Genomic DNA, 19,756 nt, shown 5'->3' with positions numbered 1-19,756 from the left:
ATTTAGGTTAGTAATGTGGAATAACTACAATGTTGTTGATCCATCCACAGTTCTCTTATCACAGTCATTAAACTCTTAACTACTTTAAAAAGTCACCATTGGCCTCATGGTGAAATCCCTGAGTGGTTTCCTTCCTCTCCAGCAGCTGAGTTGGAAGCCTATCTTTGTAGTGACTTGGTGTATTGATACACCATTCAAAGCGTAATTAATAAATCACCATGATCAAAGGGATATTCAACATCTGGTTTTTTATTTTGACCCATCTACCAATAGGTACCCTTCTTTGGAAGGCATTGGAAAACATCCCTGGTCTTTGTGGTTGAAACTGTGTTTGAAATGCTCTGCTCAACTGAGGGACCTTACAGTTAACTGTATGTGTGGGGTACAGAGATGAGGTAGTCATTCAAAAATCATGCTAAACACTATTATTCCATGCAACTAATGTGACTTAAGCACATTTTTATTTATATAACAAAGGGGTTGAATACTTATTGACTAAAAACATTTCAGCTTTTAATTGATTACATTTGTTAACATAATTCTATTTTCACATTATCGGTTATTGTGTGTAGGCCAGTGACACAATCTAAATGTAATACATTTTAAATTCAGGCTGTAACAACAAAATCTGGGAAAAGTCCATGGGATCTCTACAAGTGAATAATGTGTAGGGCTTAGGGGTTGATTTGGCATTGGGCCTGTATGGGAGGGGAGGTCGCGCATGGATGCCGACTTTGAGTGTGTGGTTTAATTCTGACAGATGCAAGATAAAACGTTACAACATACATACTCAGAGCAAGTGACAATATAAATGGTCTGCTTTCCTCTATACTCTAAGAGATACAGTATGCAGCATAAGGATGTAAATATGACAATGTATGACCCAAAGACTGTTCCTAGTAAGTATATTTTTTTGTCTATCCCTCTTAGCTGTGTGCCATTGCAGTAAAATTGACAGCTCACATGGTCCGGAACAGGTGCAGGGTAAAACGCCTCACGCTTGTCTCATCAAGGTTACGTGATGAGTGACAGGTGGGTCCACATGTCTGGAAGGAACAAGAAGGAAGTTAACGGACAGACAGGCTAAGGCACGTCTCAGTCAGCGTCAGAAATGGTACCCTATTCCCTATATACACTACATGACCAAGAGTATGTGGACACCTGATCGTCGAACATCTCATTCCAAAATCACGGGCATTAATATAGAGTTGTGCCCCCCTTTGCTGCTATAAATAGCCTCCACTCTTCTGTGAAGGCTTTCCACTAGATGTGGGAACATTGCTGCGGGAAATTGCTTTCATTCAGCCACAAGAGCATTAGTGAGGTTGGGCACTGTCATGCTGAAAACAGGAAAGGGCCTTCCCCAAACTAATGCCACAAAGTTGGAAGCACAGAACAGCATAGCATGTTAATGTATGCGCAAGCGTTTAGATTTCCCCTCACTGGAACTAAGGGGCCTAGCCGAACCAAGAAAAACAGCCCGAGACCATTATTCCTCTTCCACCAAACATTACCGTTAGCACTATGCATTCGGGCAGGTAGCATTTTCCTGGCATCCGCCAAACCCAGACTCGTCCGTCAGACTGCCAGATGGTGAAGCGGGATTCATCACTCCAGAGATCGCATTTCCACTGCTCCAGAGTCTAATGGCGGCGAGCTTTACACCACTCCAGCCCACACTTGGCATTGTGCATGGTGTTCTTTGGCTTGTGTGCAGCTACTCGGCCATGGAAACCCTTTTCATGAAGCTCCCAATTAACAGTTGTGCCGACATTGCTTCGAGCCAGTTTGGAACTCGATAGCGAGTGTTGCAACCGAGGACAGACAATTTTTACGCATTGTGCGCTTCAGCATTCGGCAGTCCCGTTCTGTGAACTTGTATACTCTACCACTCCGCAGCGGAGCCGTTGATGCTCCTAGACATTTCCATTTCAAATTAACAGCACTTCCAGTTGACCGTGGCAACGCTAGCAGGGCAGATATTTGACGAACTGACTTGTTGGAAAGGTGGCATCCTATGATGGTCCATTTTAAAAGACACTGAGCTCTTCAGTAAGGAGATTCTACTGCCAATGTTTGTCTATGGAGATTTCATGGTTGTGTGCTCGATTTTATACACCTGTCAGCAACGGGTGTGGCTGAAATTGCTGAACCCACTAGTTTGAAGGTGTGTACACATACGTTTGAATATATAGTGTAATGCACTATTTTTGACAGGAGCCCTATGGGATCTGGTAGAAAGTAGAGCAATATAAAAGGAGGCTACTTCGGACGCACCCTTCTCCTTGTGAAGCCAGGTCAGATGTTTATCTTTCTTCTCCTCCTCTCTCTGACCTGCCCAGTCAGATTAGTTTGAATCCCAGAGAGCTGAAGCACGTCACACTCACACCACATGTCCTCCAAGGCGGTGAGATTGCCCCTTCATCGATTTGTACTTGAGGAAAAGAGCGCACAGGTGTTACCTCTCCGGGGGCACGGACAGTTGAGAGAAGGAAGTGAGGGGATGAATCAGCGCCGAAGTGGCAAGAGACACACTTACTCAGGAAGAGTAAGACTCAAGAGTGTACGCACAAACTGTAAACCCACACTAGTACACAAGAGACACACACTCACTGGCATACACAATCCCTCACATGCACACTCCCTCCCTCAAAATCTCGCTCTTAGGCTTCTGCTGCTTCTCAAACAGACAGGCTGTGTGAAATCAAGTAAGGATTTTTCAAAGCTAGAGACTCACATAAACAGTCCCCCCAGTATACAGCCCATCATATGCCTCCAACCAACCCAACCTCCCAATGGTCTGCACCAGTATACCTGCAGGACATGCTTACTGTACAGTGGCACCCTATTCCTGTCATAGTGCCCTGGTCAAAAGGAGTGCATTCCCTCTAATTTATTTAACTTTACAGTTTATTTTAGGAATAAGGCCCGTTTCTCTTTTGAAGCCAGGAGGCTAGTATCAGCTATATTTATGTCTTTACTAGACTATGGGGATATTTTATATATGAACGCTTTATATATGATCTAAAACGCTCAGTGTTTGAGATCAATTGACACTCTTTACCATGGCACTTTGAGATTTATTTTAAACTGCAAAACCCTTACGCACCACTGCACTTTGTATACCAGGGTTGGCTGGCCTTCTATAGTCACTCAAAGTCACTGGTATACTTTTATTTACAAAGCCATTTTGGGTTTACTACCTTTTATTTGTGCATTTTTATTGTTCAGAAATGTGGTGGGTACTCTCTTCGTTCGCTGGACTTTATCCTTGCTAACTCTTCCAAATGTCCGAACTGAATTTGGTAATGGGGCTTTTATGTACTCTGGGCCATCGTCTTGGAACACCTTACAAAATACTTTTAAACTGGAAGAACTTGTCCCGATTGGTGTTTTAAATCACTGATGAAGGATTTTGAGGCTGATTGACCTGTCAATGTTTTTAATTTGCTGTTTTATACTCTTGTGAATTCAATGGTTTTTACTAGATTACTTATAGTTTTTCATGTTGTCTGTCTAATTTTTTTGTAATGACTTGGTGCTGTCTATCTTGGCCAGGGCGCTCTTGAAAAATATATTTTAATCTCAATGAGCCCTTCCTGGTTAAATAAATGTTAAATAAAAAAAAATAATAACTAGGCAAGTCGGTTAAGAACAAATTTTTATTTACAATGACGGCCTACCCCAGGGCAAACCCTAACCCGAATGACACTGGGCCAATTGTGCACAGCCCTATGGGACTCCCAATCACGGCGGGTTGTGATACAGCCTTGAATCGAACCAGGGTGTCTGTAGTGACGCCTCGAGCACTGAGATGCATTGCCTTAGACCGCTGCGCCGCTCGGGAGCCCAAAGGGAATATAGGGTGCCTTTGGGATGTGGTGATCATCTGCTGATTGTTTGTCTGTCCCGTATAAGAAGCCTCTGAACAGGAATGAGGACACTTGAATCAAAGTGGGGTTAGGGTTAGTGGGGCAGCCAGATATTTTAATGAGGCCTGGCAAGATAACTCACGTCCAAATCCAAATAACTTCACAGATCTTCATAGTACAGGGTTTAAATACTGTTTCCCATGCTTGTTCAATGAACCATAAGTAATGAACGGTCGTTAAGACACTAACAGCTTAGACGGTAGGCAATTAAGGTCACAGTTATGAAAACTTAGGACACTAAAGAGGCCTTTCTACTGACTCTGAAAAACACCAAAAGAAAGATGCCCAGGGTCCCTGCTCATCTGTATGAACGTGCCTTAGGCATGCTGCAAGGAGGTATGAGGACTGCAGATGAGGCCAGGGCAATAAATCGCAATGTCCGTACCATGAGACGCCTAAGACAGCCCTACAGGGAGACAGGACAGACAGCTGATCGTCCTCGCAGTGACAGACCACGTGTAACAACACCTGCACAGGATCGGTATATCTGAACATTACACCTGCGGGACAGGTACAGGATGGCAACAAACACTGCCCGAGTTACACCAGGAATGCACAATCCCTCCATCAGTGTTCAGACTGTCCGCAATAGGCTGAGAGAGGCTGGACTGAGGGCTTATAGGCCTGTTGTAAGGCAAGTCCTCACCAGACATCACCGGCAACATCACCTATGGGCACAAACCCACCATCGCTGGACCAGACAGGACTGGCAAAAGTGCTCTTCACCGACGAGTCGCGGTTTTGTCTCACAAGGGGTGATGGTCGGATTTGCATTTATCATCAAAGAAATGAGCGTTACACCGAGGCGGGATCTATTTAGAGGTGGAGGGTCCATCATGGTCTGGGGCGGTGTCACAGCAGCATCGTTACAGAGCTTGTGGTCATTGCAGGCAATCTCAACGCTGTGCGTTAAAGGGAAGACATCCTCCTACCGCATGTGGTATCCTTCCTGCAGGCTCATCCTGACATGACCCTCCAGCATGACAATGCCACCAGCCACACTGCTCGTTCTGTGCATGATTTCCTGCAAGACAGGAATGTCAGTGCTCTGCCATGGCCAGCGAAGTCCATGAGGAGGAGATGCACAGGGACACATTATATTCCATTTATGTTAGTTACATGTCTGTGGAACTTGTTCAGTGTGTCTCAGTTGTTGAATCTTATGTTCATACAAATATTTACACTAAGATTGCTGAAGAAAAGAAACGCAGTTGACAGTGAGGACGTTTCTTTTTTTGGACGAGTTTAGTATGCTTAACATGCCAGGATGTCATCCTCATTTAGGCTTATCGTCTAGTAGAATTTGCTGCACATGATTGAAGATTTTTTAACACTTTTTTCTAAACAGTAGGTTAAATAGTATATAGTACTATAAGTTGAGTACACTAAATACATTTTAAAAAGTATTAGTCATTTAGCAGACGCTTTTATGCAGAGCGACTTACAGGAGCAATTAGGGTTAAGTGCCTTGCTCAAGGACACAGACATTTTTTACCTACTTGGCTCAGGGGTTCAAACCAGCAACCCTTTGGTTACTGGTCCAATGCTCTTAACCGGTAACCTACCTGCCGCAGTGAACAAAGCATTTATTTATTGTGTTATTTGTTCTATATTTCTCTCTATATTGCTGGGAAGGGCCCGTAAGTAGGGATTTCACTGTTACTATACTACACCGATTGTTTAAGAAGGATGTGGCAAATCAAATTAGATTTCTGTAGTTTTAGTAAGGAGTAGGCTAGACAGATGGGTCATGGCCTGTGTTTAAAAAAAAATGATTCTCCCAAAGTCTCAGTGGGTTTAAATAAAGCAGAGGTCAAGCAGGGGTAAAAAAAAAAAAAAAAAAAACTGGAGTTATCCACCTGGCTGGCAGTCCCAGAGAAGGAGGGAGGTAAGGTTAGAGGAACACTATAATAAGACAGGCCATTAACTCCACACTGCAAAGCACACACACAGATCAACCATTGGGAAATGCATTTGGTTACATTTCAAATTCACACAGAATTTGTTCAAGACAAGTTGTGCTTCAAATATTGCTATGATGATCATACTTTCGGCCTACAAACAGTTCCTGAATAATTATCTAGCCCAAAGAGGAAGCAGCTGGATGTTAAGAGTTGGTTGGTGTGTAACCTACGGTGTAGCTTAAGAGGTGTCACGTCGCTGTACAGAGTGCTGTAAGTCTTGCCTTAAAGCAGAGTGTCATCTTAATCCTAATAAAAGCCCTTTGAGACACATGCAGAAAATAACAAGGTGGGAGATTGGGAGTTGACAATCATATGCCATCGCTCTGAACCTCAGCAGAAATGCGTTACTGGCCAAGGTCATTCGCTCGATGATAGTTGTTTACTGAAGTCTTGACATTTTTGATGTGTTGTTTTTCATAAAGTAAAGAGCATGGAAACCCTGCCTCAAGTAGTATTTTACGAACACACACCCACCCTTCAACAATTGCAAGCTAAAATGCACGAAGATCAAATGACCTTTGAAAACCTTCAGATACGAAAAGTAGTAGACAACACTTAGCTCTTCAATTGAACCGAGACGATCTGGCTAAAACAAGGGCTACGCTCAGATAGAAATACATTGTGTATAGAATGAGTGGCTCTGCTCTGACAAGGAATCGGTTCAACTCTATTCATAGCATTTCTATCTGCAATGTTATATGTTGCACCCTTCTAAACAAGACCCTGTTGTCACCTCAGGGGCTTACGTTAACCATCAGTTGTGTGTTTTGTTGTCAGTCTAAGCAGTTTTTCCAGTCACCAGGGTGACATTTCCCTTAGGTTCAGATCTAGGATTGGCTTCCCTTGCCCAATTTTAAAATTTACACAAGTGGGGAAAATGACCCAATTTGACTCAAGATCAGTGTCTAGAGGAAAAGTCACCCTACACCAACTGGCATAGTCAGACAATGACTGAGTGGATAGACAGTACACACTACTGTCTATTTGTGTGTCGGATTTCTCAATATTGGTATCCCTTATATAAGCACAAACTGCCATCTAGTGTTAGAATCAGTACATAAAATTTAGACATGCCAGAAATTTGCACAAGATGGTTCAAAGAAAATGGAGTTTATTGTATCTGGTATAATCTGATAAAATATGAAAATGATGAATCAATCCCAGATAATATTGGCAACAGAACTGAAAGGACACATTTTAGATTGACAAAATCACAACGGCTAAAAGCCATAAAAAGCCAAAACAAGTGCAAAGCAGCTTTTTTCCAAACAAGGAAATGTCCACATTGAACCTGGAAACCAAGATGCCTTTGCAGCCAAATGCAAATAGGAACTAAAAACGGATTGAGGAAAGACAGGTGTGAATAAGAAAACGATGATTAGTTTTCTTGGCAGACTGGAGATTAAAGTTCAAATTCAGCTGTGCAAATTGTATTTATTTTCAGAATCTAAAACCTTGGCTGCGCACAAATGGCACCCTATTCCCCATGTCGTGCTCTACTTTTGACAAGGAATTAGGGTGCCATTTGGGACTCAAGCAATACCTCTTACTACATATCTCTTAACCTCAACACCCACCTTGGAACCCCCTCAAACACTTTTGTTGCTGTCGCAATTTTGCAATATCTTGCGCTTCTTTTCCTCTGTTTGCGATTTGAAAACATGTGCTCTGTAGAAGTGCAGTTCCTTGATGCTCTCCTGAATATCGCCCAGTGCTCTAGAAAGGGAAAGACGATTACAAGATGGCACTTTATAACTTCATACACAATCTGTATAATCATTTTAAGCTGTTCAATTTTGGGTATATTCTCCATGACTTCTAACTCTACAATGTATGTACACACAGATGTATACATAGAGAATATTCAGTTCCAGTCAAAAGTTGACACCTACACATTCAAAGTTTTATTTTTTTAATGTATTTTTTAAAACTATTTTCTACATTGTATAATAATAGTGAAGACATCAAAACTATGAAATAGACATATGGAATCATGTAGTACCAAAAAGTGTTAAAAATGAAATACATTTAATTTGTTTGAGATTCTTCCAAGTAGCCACCCTTTGCCTTGATGTCTAGTTAAATAAAAGTTCAAACATTTTAAAAGACAGCTTTGTACAATTGGCATTCTCTCAACCAGCTTCATAAGGTAGTCACCTGGAATGCATTTCAATTATCAGGTGTGCTTTGTTAAAAGTGAATTTGTGGAATTTCTTTCCTTCTTAATGCAATTGAGCCAATCAGTTGTGTTGTGAAAAGGTAGGGGGTGGTATACAGATGATAGCCATATTTGGTAAAAGAACAAGTACATATTATGGCAAGAACAGCAAAAAGAAAGAGTCCATCATTACTTACAGACATGAAGGCTCAGTCAATGCGGAACTTTTCAAGAACTTTTAAAGTTTCTCCAAGTGCAGTCGCAAAAACCATCAAGTGCTATGATGAAACTAGCTCTCATGAGGACTGCCACCGGAAAGGAAGACGCAGAGTTCATTAGAGTTACCAGCCTCAGAAATTGAAGCCAAAATAAATGCACCAGAGTTCAAGTAACAGACACATCTCAGCATCAACTGTTCTGAGGAGACTGCGTGAATCAGGCCTTCAAGGTCGAATTGCTGCAAAGAAACCACTACTAAAAGGCCACCAATAATAAGACTGGTGGAAATCTGTCCTTTGGTCTGATGAGTCCAAATTTGAGATTTTTGGTTCCAACCGCCGTCTCTTTGTGAGACGCAAAGTGGGTGAATGGATGATCTCCGCATGTGTAGTTCCCACCGTGAAGCATGGAGGAAGAGGTGTGATGGTGCTTTGTTGGTGATTTATTTAGAATGCAAGGCACACAACCAGCATGGCTACCACAGCATTCTGCAGTGATTCGCCATCCGATCTGGTTTGCGCTAAGTGGGACAATCATTTGTTTTTCAACAGGACAATGAAACAACACACCTCCAGGCTGTGTAAGGGCTATTTGACTAAGGAGAGTGACGGAGTGCTGCGTCAGTTGACCTGGCCTCCACAATCACCCGAACTCAACCAAATTGAGATGGTTTGGGATGAGTTGGACCGCAGAGTAAAGTAAAAGCAGCCAACAAGTGCTCAGCATATGTGGGAACGCCTTCAAGACTGTTGGAAAATAATTTCAGGTGAAGCTGGTTGAGAGAATGCAAAGAGTGCGCAAAGCTGTCATCAAGGCAAATAGTGGCTAGAATGAAAAACTAAAATATATTTTGATTTGTTTAACACTTTTTTTTGATTATTACATGACTATTTCATAGTTTTGATGTTTTCCCTATTTTTCTACAATGTAGAAAAACCCTTGAATGAGTAGGTGTCCAAACTTTTGACTGGTACTGTATCACATCTGGCCGTGATTGGGAGTCCCATAGGGTGGAGCACAATTGGCCACTGCGTTGTCCGAGTTTGGCCGGAGTAAGCTGCCATTGTAAATGAGAATTTGTTCTTAAAACTTGTTTGGGATAGGGGGCAGTATTTTGATGTCCGGATGAAAAGCGTGCCCAAAGTAAAGTGCCTGTTACTCAGGCCCAGAAGCTAGGCTATGCATAAAATTGGTAGGTTTGGATAGAAAATTCTAAAGCCTCTAAAACTGTTAAACTGATGTCTGTGAGTATAACAGAACTGATATGGCAGGCAAAACCCAGAGGACAAACCATCCCACCACTATTTACAATGGCTATCACTTTTATTATAAGGCGAATTCCTCCCAGATTGCAGTTCCTAGGGCTTCCACTAGATGTCAAGTCTTTGGAGTTTCAGGCTGGTTTTTAGAAAACTGAGCCAGAAATTGTAGTTTTTCTAGGTGGCTCCCATTTTGGCTGTAGTGTTTTCCAAGCGCGTGGAAGAGAGCGCGGACTTCGGTATTTTTCTCCGGTAAAGATTAACGATTCTCCTTCTTAAATTTGATTGTTTATTTACATATTAGGGTACCTGAGGTTTGATTATAAACATTGTTTGACTTGTTTATTAGTAACGTTTGGGATTCATTTTGTATGCATTTTGATGGGAGGGAAACTGGGTGGATTATTGACTGAAGCGTGCCAGCTAAACTGAGTTTTTATGGATATAAAGAAGGACATTATCGAACAAAATTATGATTTGTGATGTAACTGGGACCTTTTGGAGTGCCAACAGAAGATCAAAGGTAAGGCATTTATTACATCGCTATTTCTGACTTTCGTGTCGCACCTGCCTGGTAGAATTATGTTTTTCATGTGTTTGTATGCGGGGGCGCTGTCCTCAGATAGTCACATGGTTTGCTTTCGCCGTAAAGCATTTTTTAAAATCTGACACCGCGGCTGGATTAACAAGAAGTTAAGCTTTATTTTGATCTATTACACTTGTGATTTTATGAAAGTTAAATATTTATAATACTGTAGTTTGAATTTCGCCTTTCCCAAAGAGGATATTATTAACCGACTTGCCTAGTTAAAGAAAAGGTAAAAATAGAAATATAAATTTATATAAATTAAGACACCATTGTCAAAATTATCAGTTTCTCTTGTTTTTCTATTTATAGGTATGTGTTTGGGTAAAATGAACATTTGTTTTATTCTATAAACTACTGACTACTAACCCTAATAAGTTCATATTCATTTTTAAACACAATACTAATATTTGAACTTAGGAAGAGTTCAGAAATCAATGTTTGGTGGAAAGACCCTGACTTTCAATCACAACTTTCACACGTCTTGGCACGCTCTCCACCAGTCTTTTACATTGATGTTGGGTGACTTTATGTCACTCCTGGCGCATTTGTTTGATGGCTTGTGACCCATACATCTTCTTCTTGATCACATTCCAGAGGTTTTTGGCATGGAGCATTTGTCCCACTGGAAAAAACAAACCTCAGAGTTGGAGAACATTTTCAGAGCAGAAGGAAGCAAGTTCTTTTCCAGGACAACCTTGTATGTGGCTTGATTCATTCATTTATTTGGAATAAATCTTGTCAGTAGTTCATAGAATATAACAAAAATGTTAATTTTACACAAACACATACCTATAAATAGTAAAACCAGAGAAAATGATAATTTTGCAACTCTGCCTAGAAGGCCAGCATCGCCTCTTCACTGTTGACGTTGATGCTGGTGTTTTGCAGGTACTGTCATTTAGGTTACTAGTATGGAGTAACTACAATGTTGTTGATCCATCCGCAGTTTTTAATCATTAGTCTGCAACCGTCTTAAAATCACAATTAGCCTCATGGTGATCAAGCCTCAATTTCCTTCCTCTCCATTAGGAAGGATGCCTGTATCTTTGTAGTGACTGGGTGTATTGATACACCATCCAAAGTGTAATAACTTCACCATTCAACTTGTTAAGCAAATGTTTACTCCTGAACTTATTTAGCCCTGCCATAACAAAGGGGTTGAATACTTACTAACAAGACATTTTAGCTTTTCATTTTTAATAAATAAAGTCTAAAAGCATAATTCCATTGACATTATGGGGTAGTGTGTGTAGGCCAGTGACAACACATCTCAATGTCATCCATTTTCAATTCAGGCTGTAAGACAACAAAATATGAAAAAAGTCCAGGGGTGTGAATACTTTCCTGAAGGCACTGTATTTAAGGGTATTTTATAAATGTATTGACAGTTCTGAAAAAAAAAGAACAGGATACAGGCAGGTGGGAAAAACAATGGAAAGGGTGGGTATGGGAATCGAACCTCAGTCCCCATTTGGGAGATTCATACAACAGTAACACTTCTACGCATCAATATCTACTTGATCCAATGCTCTTACTGGACTGTTCACTTTGCGTATAACATGGCACAGCTCATAGACATCTGTCAAAGGCCAGACATTTCTAACATGACCATGGTACTTTGAGCTTGACTCTTAAAACACTTCTGTCAAACTTGCCTGTGAGATGCTTTCTTCTGTGGTGCGAGCTTGTATTCTTCTGGAAACCACCGTCTTGAGTAGCGGGACACATACACAAATTAAACTCTGCTCCTTCTCAGAACTGACATCACATAACAGCAATATTTGTCTGTTTGAAGACACTGTTGTTTCATACATTTATGAAGTAAGGCATTGAATAGGTCATTTGCCTTTAGAAAGTTAAATTGAACCTCGTACAAGGAAGTTGCTAAGCAGAAGAGAAACTGCTAAATTAACAAAATGCATGAAAGTGCATGAATATCACAGTTCACATCAAGGCACGTGAAAATTGATAAATAGCTATTAAAGGAGTAGTTCACTATTTTACAACTTGATGTTAGATGGTTTCTCACCCTGAAAGTAGTCTATGGGCTGGGAAAAACTGTAGTTCATGGTTCAGCTCTCTTTAAACAGCCATTACAAACTTCAGCTAACTTAAGGCCTGTTCTCTATCCATCTGAGTTGACTGAGCCAGAGACACATTGGACTGACCACTCTCTCTGAAGACATACTGACTGACTTGGGTAAACAGGTGAAGTACCTATGCCTTATCGACACACACACACACATACCTGCAGAGCTCCTTGATTGTGCTCACGTCGATGATCCTGTAGTGGAGATGGTGCATGAACTGGGGCATGTACTTGTCCAGGAACTTCTTGTCAGCATGCACAGAGTTCCCTGCAGGGAAAAAGAAAGCATCAGCCATTCAGTTTTGGATGTGCCGAAAGTGCTACAATGCTTCCTCAGCAAGAAAAATGTATATTTTCCACTCAGTGGCATAAGAGGACCTTTGCATGGCAAAGGATAAGTTACATTTTGCAAAGTGACAAAATAATATGGTAACAGTGTTAAAAACATTCTAAAAAAGGTGGTGCCAAAAACACATAGCCTTGTCCTAGAACTGTTTGTGCTCCTGCCAACTCCATTGCTTATTGTCAAGTCAAACATGTTTGGCATGACAACGAGTGACAAAGAGTCTGCATGATAACCCAAACAGATCTGGCACCCAGGGAAACTCCCCGTTTCACCCTGTTTTCAGAGTGTTTTCTACTGAATACGACCCAGTTGTGACAGTGTTTTAATGATGGTATTCTCTACGTTTATAGTCCAGTGAAGAAAGAGGGCCACTCACCTGCAAGGGGACAGTGGCCAGGTGGGGTGTGCTGCCTGATGAAAGAGAGGAACTCGTACTCAGCCTGCTGCAGCGAGATCTTACTGTCCCTCACTGCCTGTGTCAACCCAGACTGGGAAACAGAATGCACAGGGGTAAGTATACACTATTAAAAACACAAAAATGTGTTTTTTTCTGAATCCGAAAAAGTGGAATAGGCAATGCGGTGCTCATTATTTTTCAGCTTCAGACCAATGCCTATTCTCATTTTTTTATGGTTTTTACACCGGAAGGTGATTATGCAACATTATTATAGAACATTATAAAATAGCTTAACACATGCTCTCCTTGTGAACCCTACAAAGTTGTGCATTTTATTTATTGATAAGATCCCAGCTCATAATCCTACTGATCATTGCTCAAAGCAAATTGAGAGCAAGGAAACAAAGACTGAAGCAAATATTTACTAGGCAATTTAATACACAATGTAGCTGGCTAGATGACAGCGTAAAATATGGATGAGCTGTTCTCAATGGAAGGGTTCTGAAATATTCTCTTGCTTGAGAGTCAGGGCTGAGCCGTATCCACAAAGCGTCTAAGAGTAGACAACTGGTCATAAATGCTGAGCATAGTGACAACATAATCTAGACCAGGGCTTAAAATTAACACCTGCGGGTAGATTTTGACATTGGTGGGTAAAATGTCAATTTCATCAGCCACATCGGTGGGTGTCAGGGTTCCACATGCATTTCCGAATAAAAATAGTCAAGTATGATTAAATGTATAGTAAAATAATCGCTGCAGCAGCTGTTCAAAAAAGTATTTCTGCCGTTTTGTTTCATAGCTGGTAAATGAATCGCACAAAGTCAAATAACTACGAATCCTGTAGCCTATTCCAACTCGCGCTGCAACACTGCCTGGCTGGGGGCTGTGCGCACGTGAAATAATCATTTTTAGAAGCACTGCGCACAGGCATGAAATTGGTTTAATTTACTTGAAACGAAGGTCTACTGTGTGACTCGGTCCTTGTGTTTCTTGGCCATTTACATTGTTTTGTTCACAAGCTAGGTTGTTTTTCTATGTTTGCTATTAGGGAAGACGACAACGCTTCTACTAGTCAGACTCAATCACATTGGCACAAACCCGACTACAGTCACATTACTGGAGTAGTGAAAATGTGTCTCATGTGTGATATTTTAGTTTAAAAAACCCAGGCAACAAAAAATGAAATTAAACAATATACCACGACTTCTTACTAGTAATACATTTACTGTTTTAGAAACATTACAAAGCATGCTCATCCGTTTTTTGTTTTGTTAGAGGCAAAAAAGAAAATGTGGCTTGTAAAAAATCTGAGTGGCTATTTGGAAGGGCACACACCTGTCTATATAAGGTACCACAGTTGACAGCGCATGTCAGAGCAAAAACCAAGCCATGATGTTGAAGGAATTGTCCGTGGAGCTCCGAGACAGGATTGTGTTGAGGATGGATCTGGGGAAGGGTAACAAAAAAATGTCTGCAGCATTGAAGGCCCCCAAGAACACGGTGGCCCCCATCATTCTTAAAATGGAAGCAGTTTGGAACGACCAAGGCTCTTTCCGAGCTGGCCGCCCAGCCAAACTGAGCAATCGGGGGAGAAAGGCATTGGTCCGGGAACTGACCAAGAACCTGATAGTCAATCTGTCTTTGCAGCACTCCACTAAATCAGGCCTTTATGGTAGAGTGGCCAGACGGAAGCCACTCCTCAGTAAAAAAAGGCACATGACAGCCCGCTTGGAGTTTGCCACACGGCACCTAAAGTCTCTCAGACCATGAGAAACAAGATTCTCTGGTCTGATGAAACCAAGATTTTAACTCTTTGGTCTGAATGACAAGCGTCACTTCTGGAGGAATCATGGCACCACCCCTACGGTGAAGCATGGTGGTGGTAGTATCATGCTGTGGGGATGTTTTTCAGCAGTAGGTACTGGGAGACTAGTCAGGATCGAGGGAAAGATGAACAAAGCAAAGTACAGGGAGATCCTTGCTCCAGAGCACTCGGGACCTCAGACTGGGACAACGGTTCACCTTCCAACAGGACAACGACCCTAAGCACACAGCCAAGACAACACAGGAGTGATTTCAGGACATGTCTGAATGTGCTTGAGTGGCCCAGCCAGAGGCCGCACTCAAACATCTCATTTTGGGTAGCCTTCTACAAGCTTCCCACAATAAGTTGGGTGAATTTTGGCCCATTCCTCCTGACAGGGCTGGTGTAACTGAGTCAGGTTTGTAGTCCTCCTTGCTTGCACACGCTTTTTCAGTTCTGCCCACAAATTTTCTATGGGATTGAGGTCAGGTCCACTCCAATACCTTGACTGTTGTTCCTTAAACCATTTTGCCACAACTTTGGAAGTATGCTTGGGGTCATTAATGGACCAAGCTTTAACTTCCTGACTGATGTCTTGAGATGTTGCTTCAACATATCCACATAATTCGTCTCCCTCATGATGCCATCTATTTTGTGAAGTGCACCAGTCCCACCTGCAGCAAAGCACCCCCACAACATGATGCTGCCACCACCGTGCTTCACGTTCGGGAAGGTGTTCTTCAGCTTGCACGCCTCCCTGTTTTTCCTCCAAACATAACGATGGTCATTATGGCCAAACAGTTCTATTTTTGTTTCATCACACCAGAGGACAATTCTCCAAAAAGTACTATCTTTGTCCCCATGTGCAGTTACAAACCGTAGTCTGGCTTTTTTAATGGCGGTTTTGGAACAGTGGCTTCTTCCTTGCTGAGCGGCCTTTCAGGTTATGTCGATATAGGACTAATTTTACTGTGGCTATAGATACTTTGTACCTGTTTCCTCCAGCATTTTCACAAGGTCCTTTGCTGTTGTTCTGGGATTGATTTGCACTTTTCGCACCAAAGTAAGTTCATCTCTAGGAGACAGAACACAGACGTGGTACCTTCAGGCGTTTGGAAATTTCTCCCAAGGCTGAACCAGACTTGTGGAGGTCTACAATTTTCTTTGAGGTCTTGGATGATGTTATTTAGATTTTCCCATGATGTTAAGCAAAGAGGCACCGAGTTTGAAGGTAGGCCTTGAAATACAGCCACATGTACACCTCCAATTGATGTCAATTAGCCCATCAGAAGCTTCTAAAGCCAAGATAACATTTTCTGGAATTTTCCAAGCGGTTGAAAGGCACAGTCAACTTAGTGTATGTAAACTTCTGACCCACTGGAATTGTGATGCAGTGAATTATAAGTGAAATAATCTGTCTGTAAACAATTGTTGGAAAAATTACTTGTGTCATGCACAAAGTAGATGTCCTAACCGACTTGCCAAAACTATAGTTTGTTAACAAGACATTTGTGGAGTGGTTAAAAAACGAGTTAATGACTCAAACCTAAGTGTATGTAAACTTCCAACTTCAACTGTATGTTCAATATGAATGTGTTAACTATTCAGCTTGCTTGGTGTATGTATTGAGTAATTACACTGATTACTTTTGAATTAGGAGACTTATTTGTGCTGGTGCAGCATCTTGTTCATTAAGCAAAACGCATCTGACCATTTTAGTCTGTCTGAGACAACTTGCAATGAGGTGGCATAGGCAGTCCCAATTCTCCATCTTTCTCCATTCACTTGCAAACTTTCTAACATGGATTTTTACAGTGGTGCTAATTTCTTCCAGACAACATTTACACCAATGCTATGCTTTGAAATCCATGACAAGGGAGTGTCAAAGTTCACATTTCAGGAAAAGGGTAGAGGATCGGGACCTAGACAAAGTTCCACAAGTTATGCTTACATTGCCATGATGTTCTTTACACCAGTTGTCCATCCCATCCAGCAGTTCGCCAGTTGTGTTGATTATCAAATTGGGACCCTGTCAACATAACCTTCACGTCATTCTTCACGTAATGTACAGAGGAATTAAATGCAACCAATTGAATGACAGTTTAGCATCCCAAATGGCACCCTATTCCCTGTGTAGTGCACTACTTTTGACCAAGGCCCTTAAGGCTCTGGTCAAACATAGACCACTAAGTAGGCAATAGGAATTTGGGTGGCAGCCAGAACGCAAATTACCTCAGCTAAAACATTTAATTCTGAATCTGTTATGAGACACGCCATCTCAATGATCTGGTCCTTCTCTATGTCCAGTCCTGTCATCTGAAAAAAGAATGTACACAATAAGAGAAAATGGTGTAGGTCTACTGTAGCTAATATGCATAAAGACGACATTCCCATTCAAAATGCTATGCTATAGTAAACAACTACATCACCGAAAATGCACCATCATTCTGCTCTGGCCTTTTCTTGCTTTCCATAACATGCAAGAGAATCATGAGATGTTCAAAATTAACAAGCTAACGTAAACATTCAAACGAGGCTACAAAGAAAACTAATGGGACTGTAGCCACTGTGTTGACTTCAAAATCGGGGGTGTGAACTAGGTTTCTATTCAAGCGTTGATCGACATGGTAATGGCTCTATAGTATTGGAGAAAAGTTTTTTAAAAACGGACCCTCTGTTACATCGTGACATGTCATAACGTACAACCCGCATGAAGCAACTATTTCTGTCTTACAATCTCGCTCCACCAGGTGTAGCACTTCTCCCATCTTTAAAAACAAGAAATGGACAGTGATAAATTGATAAGTTGGACAGAACGAGTGAAAAAAAAGTAGTTTTCCCACACAACATCTCTCCTTCTCACTATCACGTATTACTTTCGCTTCCCCACCCGCCATTTTTTTAAAGACCCGACGGGGCTCATTGTCTGCTTGAATTATACAGAAACGGGCAGCGTTTAGGTCATGTCATTTATTTTGTTGTAAAGGGGAGAAATTATGCTTTACAATGGTATTGAAATTACAGTTGATCTGGAATACGTTTTTGAGGCGCTAAAATAAGGTCAATTGTACGGAGCAAGGAGATGTACAAAAGTGAGTGAGTTTACGTTAGATACTAACGTTAATCATGACACTTAAAATGGCACGCATGTTTAGCTAGTTAGATACAGTACAGCATTTGAATCTCAGCCTTCGAAAACCATTATATTACACTGACAAAATAATGACTATGTTGACAGCTCACTGCAGTGGGAGTGATGGATTACGCATGTATAAAACGCATGTATAACAGATTTAGTAATTTGCTAGCTAATAAAAGACAATAACTAACTATGACGTCTGCAAAAATTATTATATGAGAGAAGCAGACATTTGATGTGGACTAGCTAAAAAGCTAACACCATGGTGTTAATTATACTAACACTAGTTAGCTAGCCAGCCAGCTATGGATACCTATCAAAAGTTGTTAGCCGCAAATTACCTCATTACAGTTGTCAATGTCAGGCCAAGTTCTATCTGAACAGCTAGCTAACGTTAGCATGTTTTTGTTTAGCTAACTTAGCTATAGCCTACCTAACAGCTGTTAGCTAACTACCAGTAATCAACAAACCCGTTGCAACTGCTAGCTTCTAGCTAGCAAGGCACGTTAACGTTACCTCCAAGTCCACCCACACCATCCTCTGCCTCATGCCAGGGTCTGACCGCGAAGATGACATTTTCTTGCGGTATGTGGAGTTATTATGTACAAAAATATTCAGCCCGGTCCGTCTTGGCGCTAGGCCTTTCCTCTGCTCAGAAATAGCGCAGTTCAGGCTTGTGCTTGACTGCAAAAATAAATATCGACTTGCTGAAAACCTTTGACTGCTGCTTGGGCGAAGAGTAGGAAAATTCGCAAACTTGCAAAGAAGTTTCGAGCTGAAAGACCACGCTGATGCTCGAGTGCACAAGAACGCCGGCATCCTGGATCAACTTCCGATCAAAACGGTCGTTAAACTGTCGTAAAACCATTGCGTCAGCAACATCTCAAGCGTGTATGGAATGTAGTTGCCAAGCATTCCTACTTCTTAGATGTAGAAAGTATTTTCATGTCCAGCAACTGCACCGATTTAAATAAGCAAATAGTCGGGTATTTACAAGGCATGGCATTAACTATTGTTTGTACTGAATGGTTGTATATCGAAGCAATGGCATGGTTTGAGAGAGGTGGGTGCTGCTCGACGTGTTGTGTATAACTTGTAATAAATGGCCATCTTATTAGCATCTAATTGTGCCCGAGATTGTGACATTACACTCCCTTTCTCCCACTACCCACAACTCCCATTCAAAACGAAAGAACATGACAATATTGTGCAAGAAAAACAAGTAATTACAAGCAATCAATATGCACAAGGGGAAATAGTTTGTAACAAGAGGGAACACTACATGTGAAATAAATGTATATTGTTGTGTTATGTATGTTTTTTCCTAAACTGAGTTGAATGTGATTTAAGAAAATTACATGAATTGCTCAATATGTATTGTATATAAAATACGTATATGTATATGTACAACACATTTTCTTGCCAAGATGAAAAATACATGATGGTTGCATTGAGGAAGTGTGTCACCTATTTTGGTACCTAACATCCAAAAAGAGTTTTCTGAAAATATATTGAGATTTTATATAATTAAAATATATATCTAAAACCAAGTGCAGTGCAGATAAACAGGAGCGTCTGTCAGGCCGTCACACAAAACAGCTTACGGCAGACGCCGACAGGTTTGATCCACTTTGCTGGATGGCTAAACAGCAGTATTAGCCAAGTACATAACAACAAGCAGTTTCCGTAGACACTCTTCAAAGTTTAATCCACAGTGGGGCTCACACAATCAAATCCCCCTGCTTCTCACATTCTAAAACATAGAAAAACAAAAACCAGATCCTGATGTACATTGCTGTTGTTGAAGAAACTGCCATAGGCATATTTGTATTCAGACTGGGGAGAAGCAGTTGTCTT

At 41.2% G+C, this 19,756-nt stretch overlaps 1 protein-coding gene across 3 annotated transcripts; it reads right to left on the bottom strand.

The window, feature by feature from the left end:
* Window positions 1-347: 347 nt before the first annotated feature.
* On the bottom strand, window positions 348-18,779 carry smfn (small fragment nuclease). Of its 3 annotated transcripts, none has more exons than XM_024393563.2 (8): window positions 18,416-18,779; window positions 16,993-17,076; window positions 16,712-16,789; window positions 12,933-13,044; window positions 12,370-12,478; window positions 11,777-11,830; window positions 7,474-7,612; window positions 348-1,046 (listed from the first exon to the last, which is right to left on the bottom strand). In XM_024393563.2, exons 1-7 carry the CDS (start codon window positions 18,716-18,718, stop codon window positions 7,486-7,488), a joined length of 867 nt encoding a protein of 288 aa, XP_024249331.1. In that variant the 5' UTR covers window positions 18,719-18,779; the 3' UTR covers window positions 348-1,046; window positions 7,474-7,485. The 3 variants fall into 3 exon arrangements, with proteins under 3 accessions (XP_024249331.1, XP_024249332.1, XP_024249329.1); XM_024393564.2 differs by lacking the exon at window positions 348-1,046 and adding an exon at window positions 6,991-7,228; XM_024393561.2 differs by lacking the exon at window positions 348-1,046 and having other exon boundaries at window positions 6,991-7,612; window positions 18,416-18,777.
* Between the last annotated feature and the right edge of the window lie 977 nt (window positions 18,780-19,756).

Source organism: Oncorhynchus tshawytscha, linkage group LG30 (genome assembly GCF_018296145.1).
Source record: "Oncorhynchus tshawytscha isolate Ot180627B linkage group LG30, Otsh_v2.0, whole genome shotgun sequence".
Lineage (NCBI taxonomy): Eukaryota > Metazoa > Chordata > Actinopteri > Salmoniformes > Salmonidae > Oncorhynchus > Oncorhynchus tshawytscha.
Note: the sequence above shows the minus strand (reverse complement) of the source record. Positions and strands in the feature narration are given on the sequence as shown.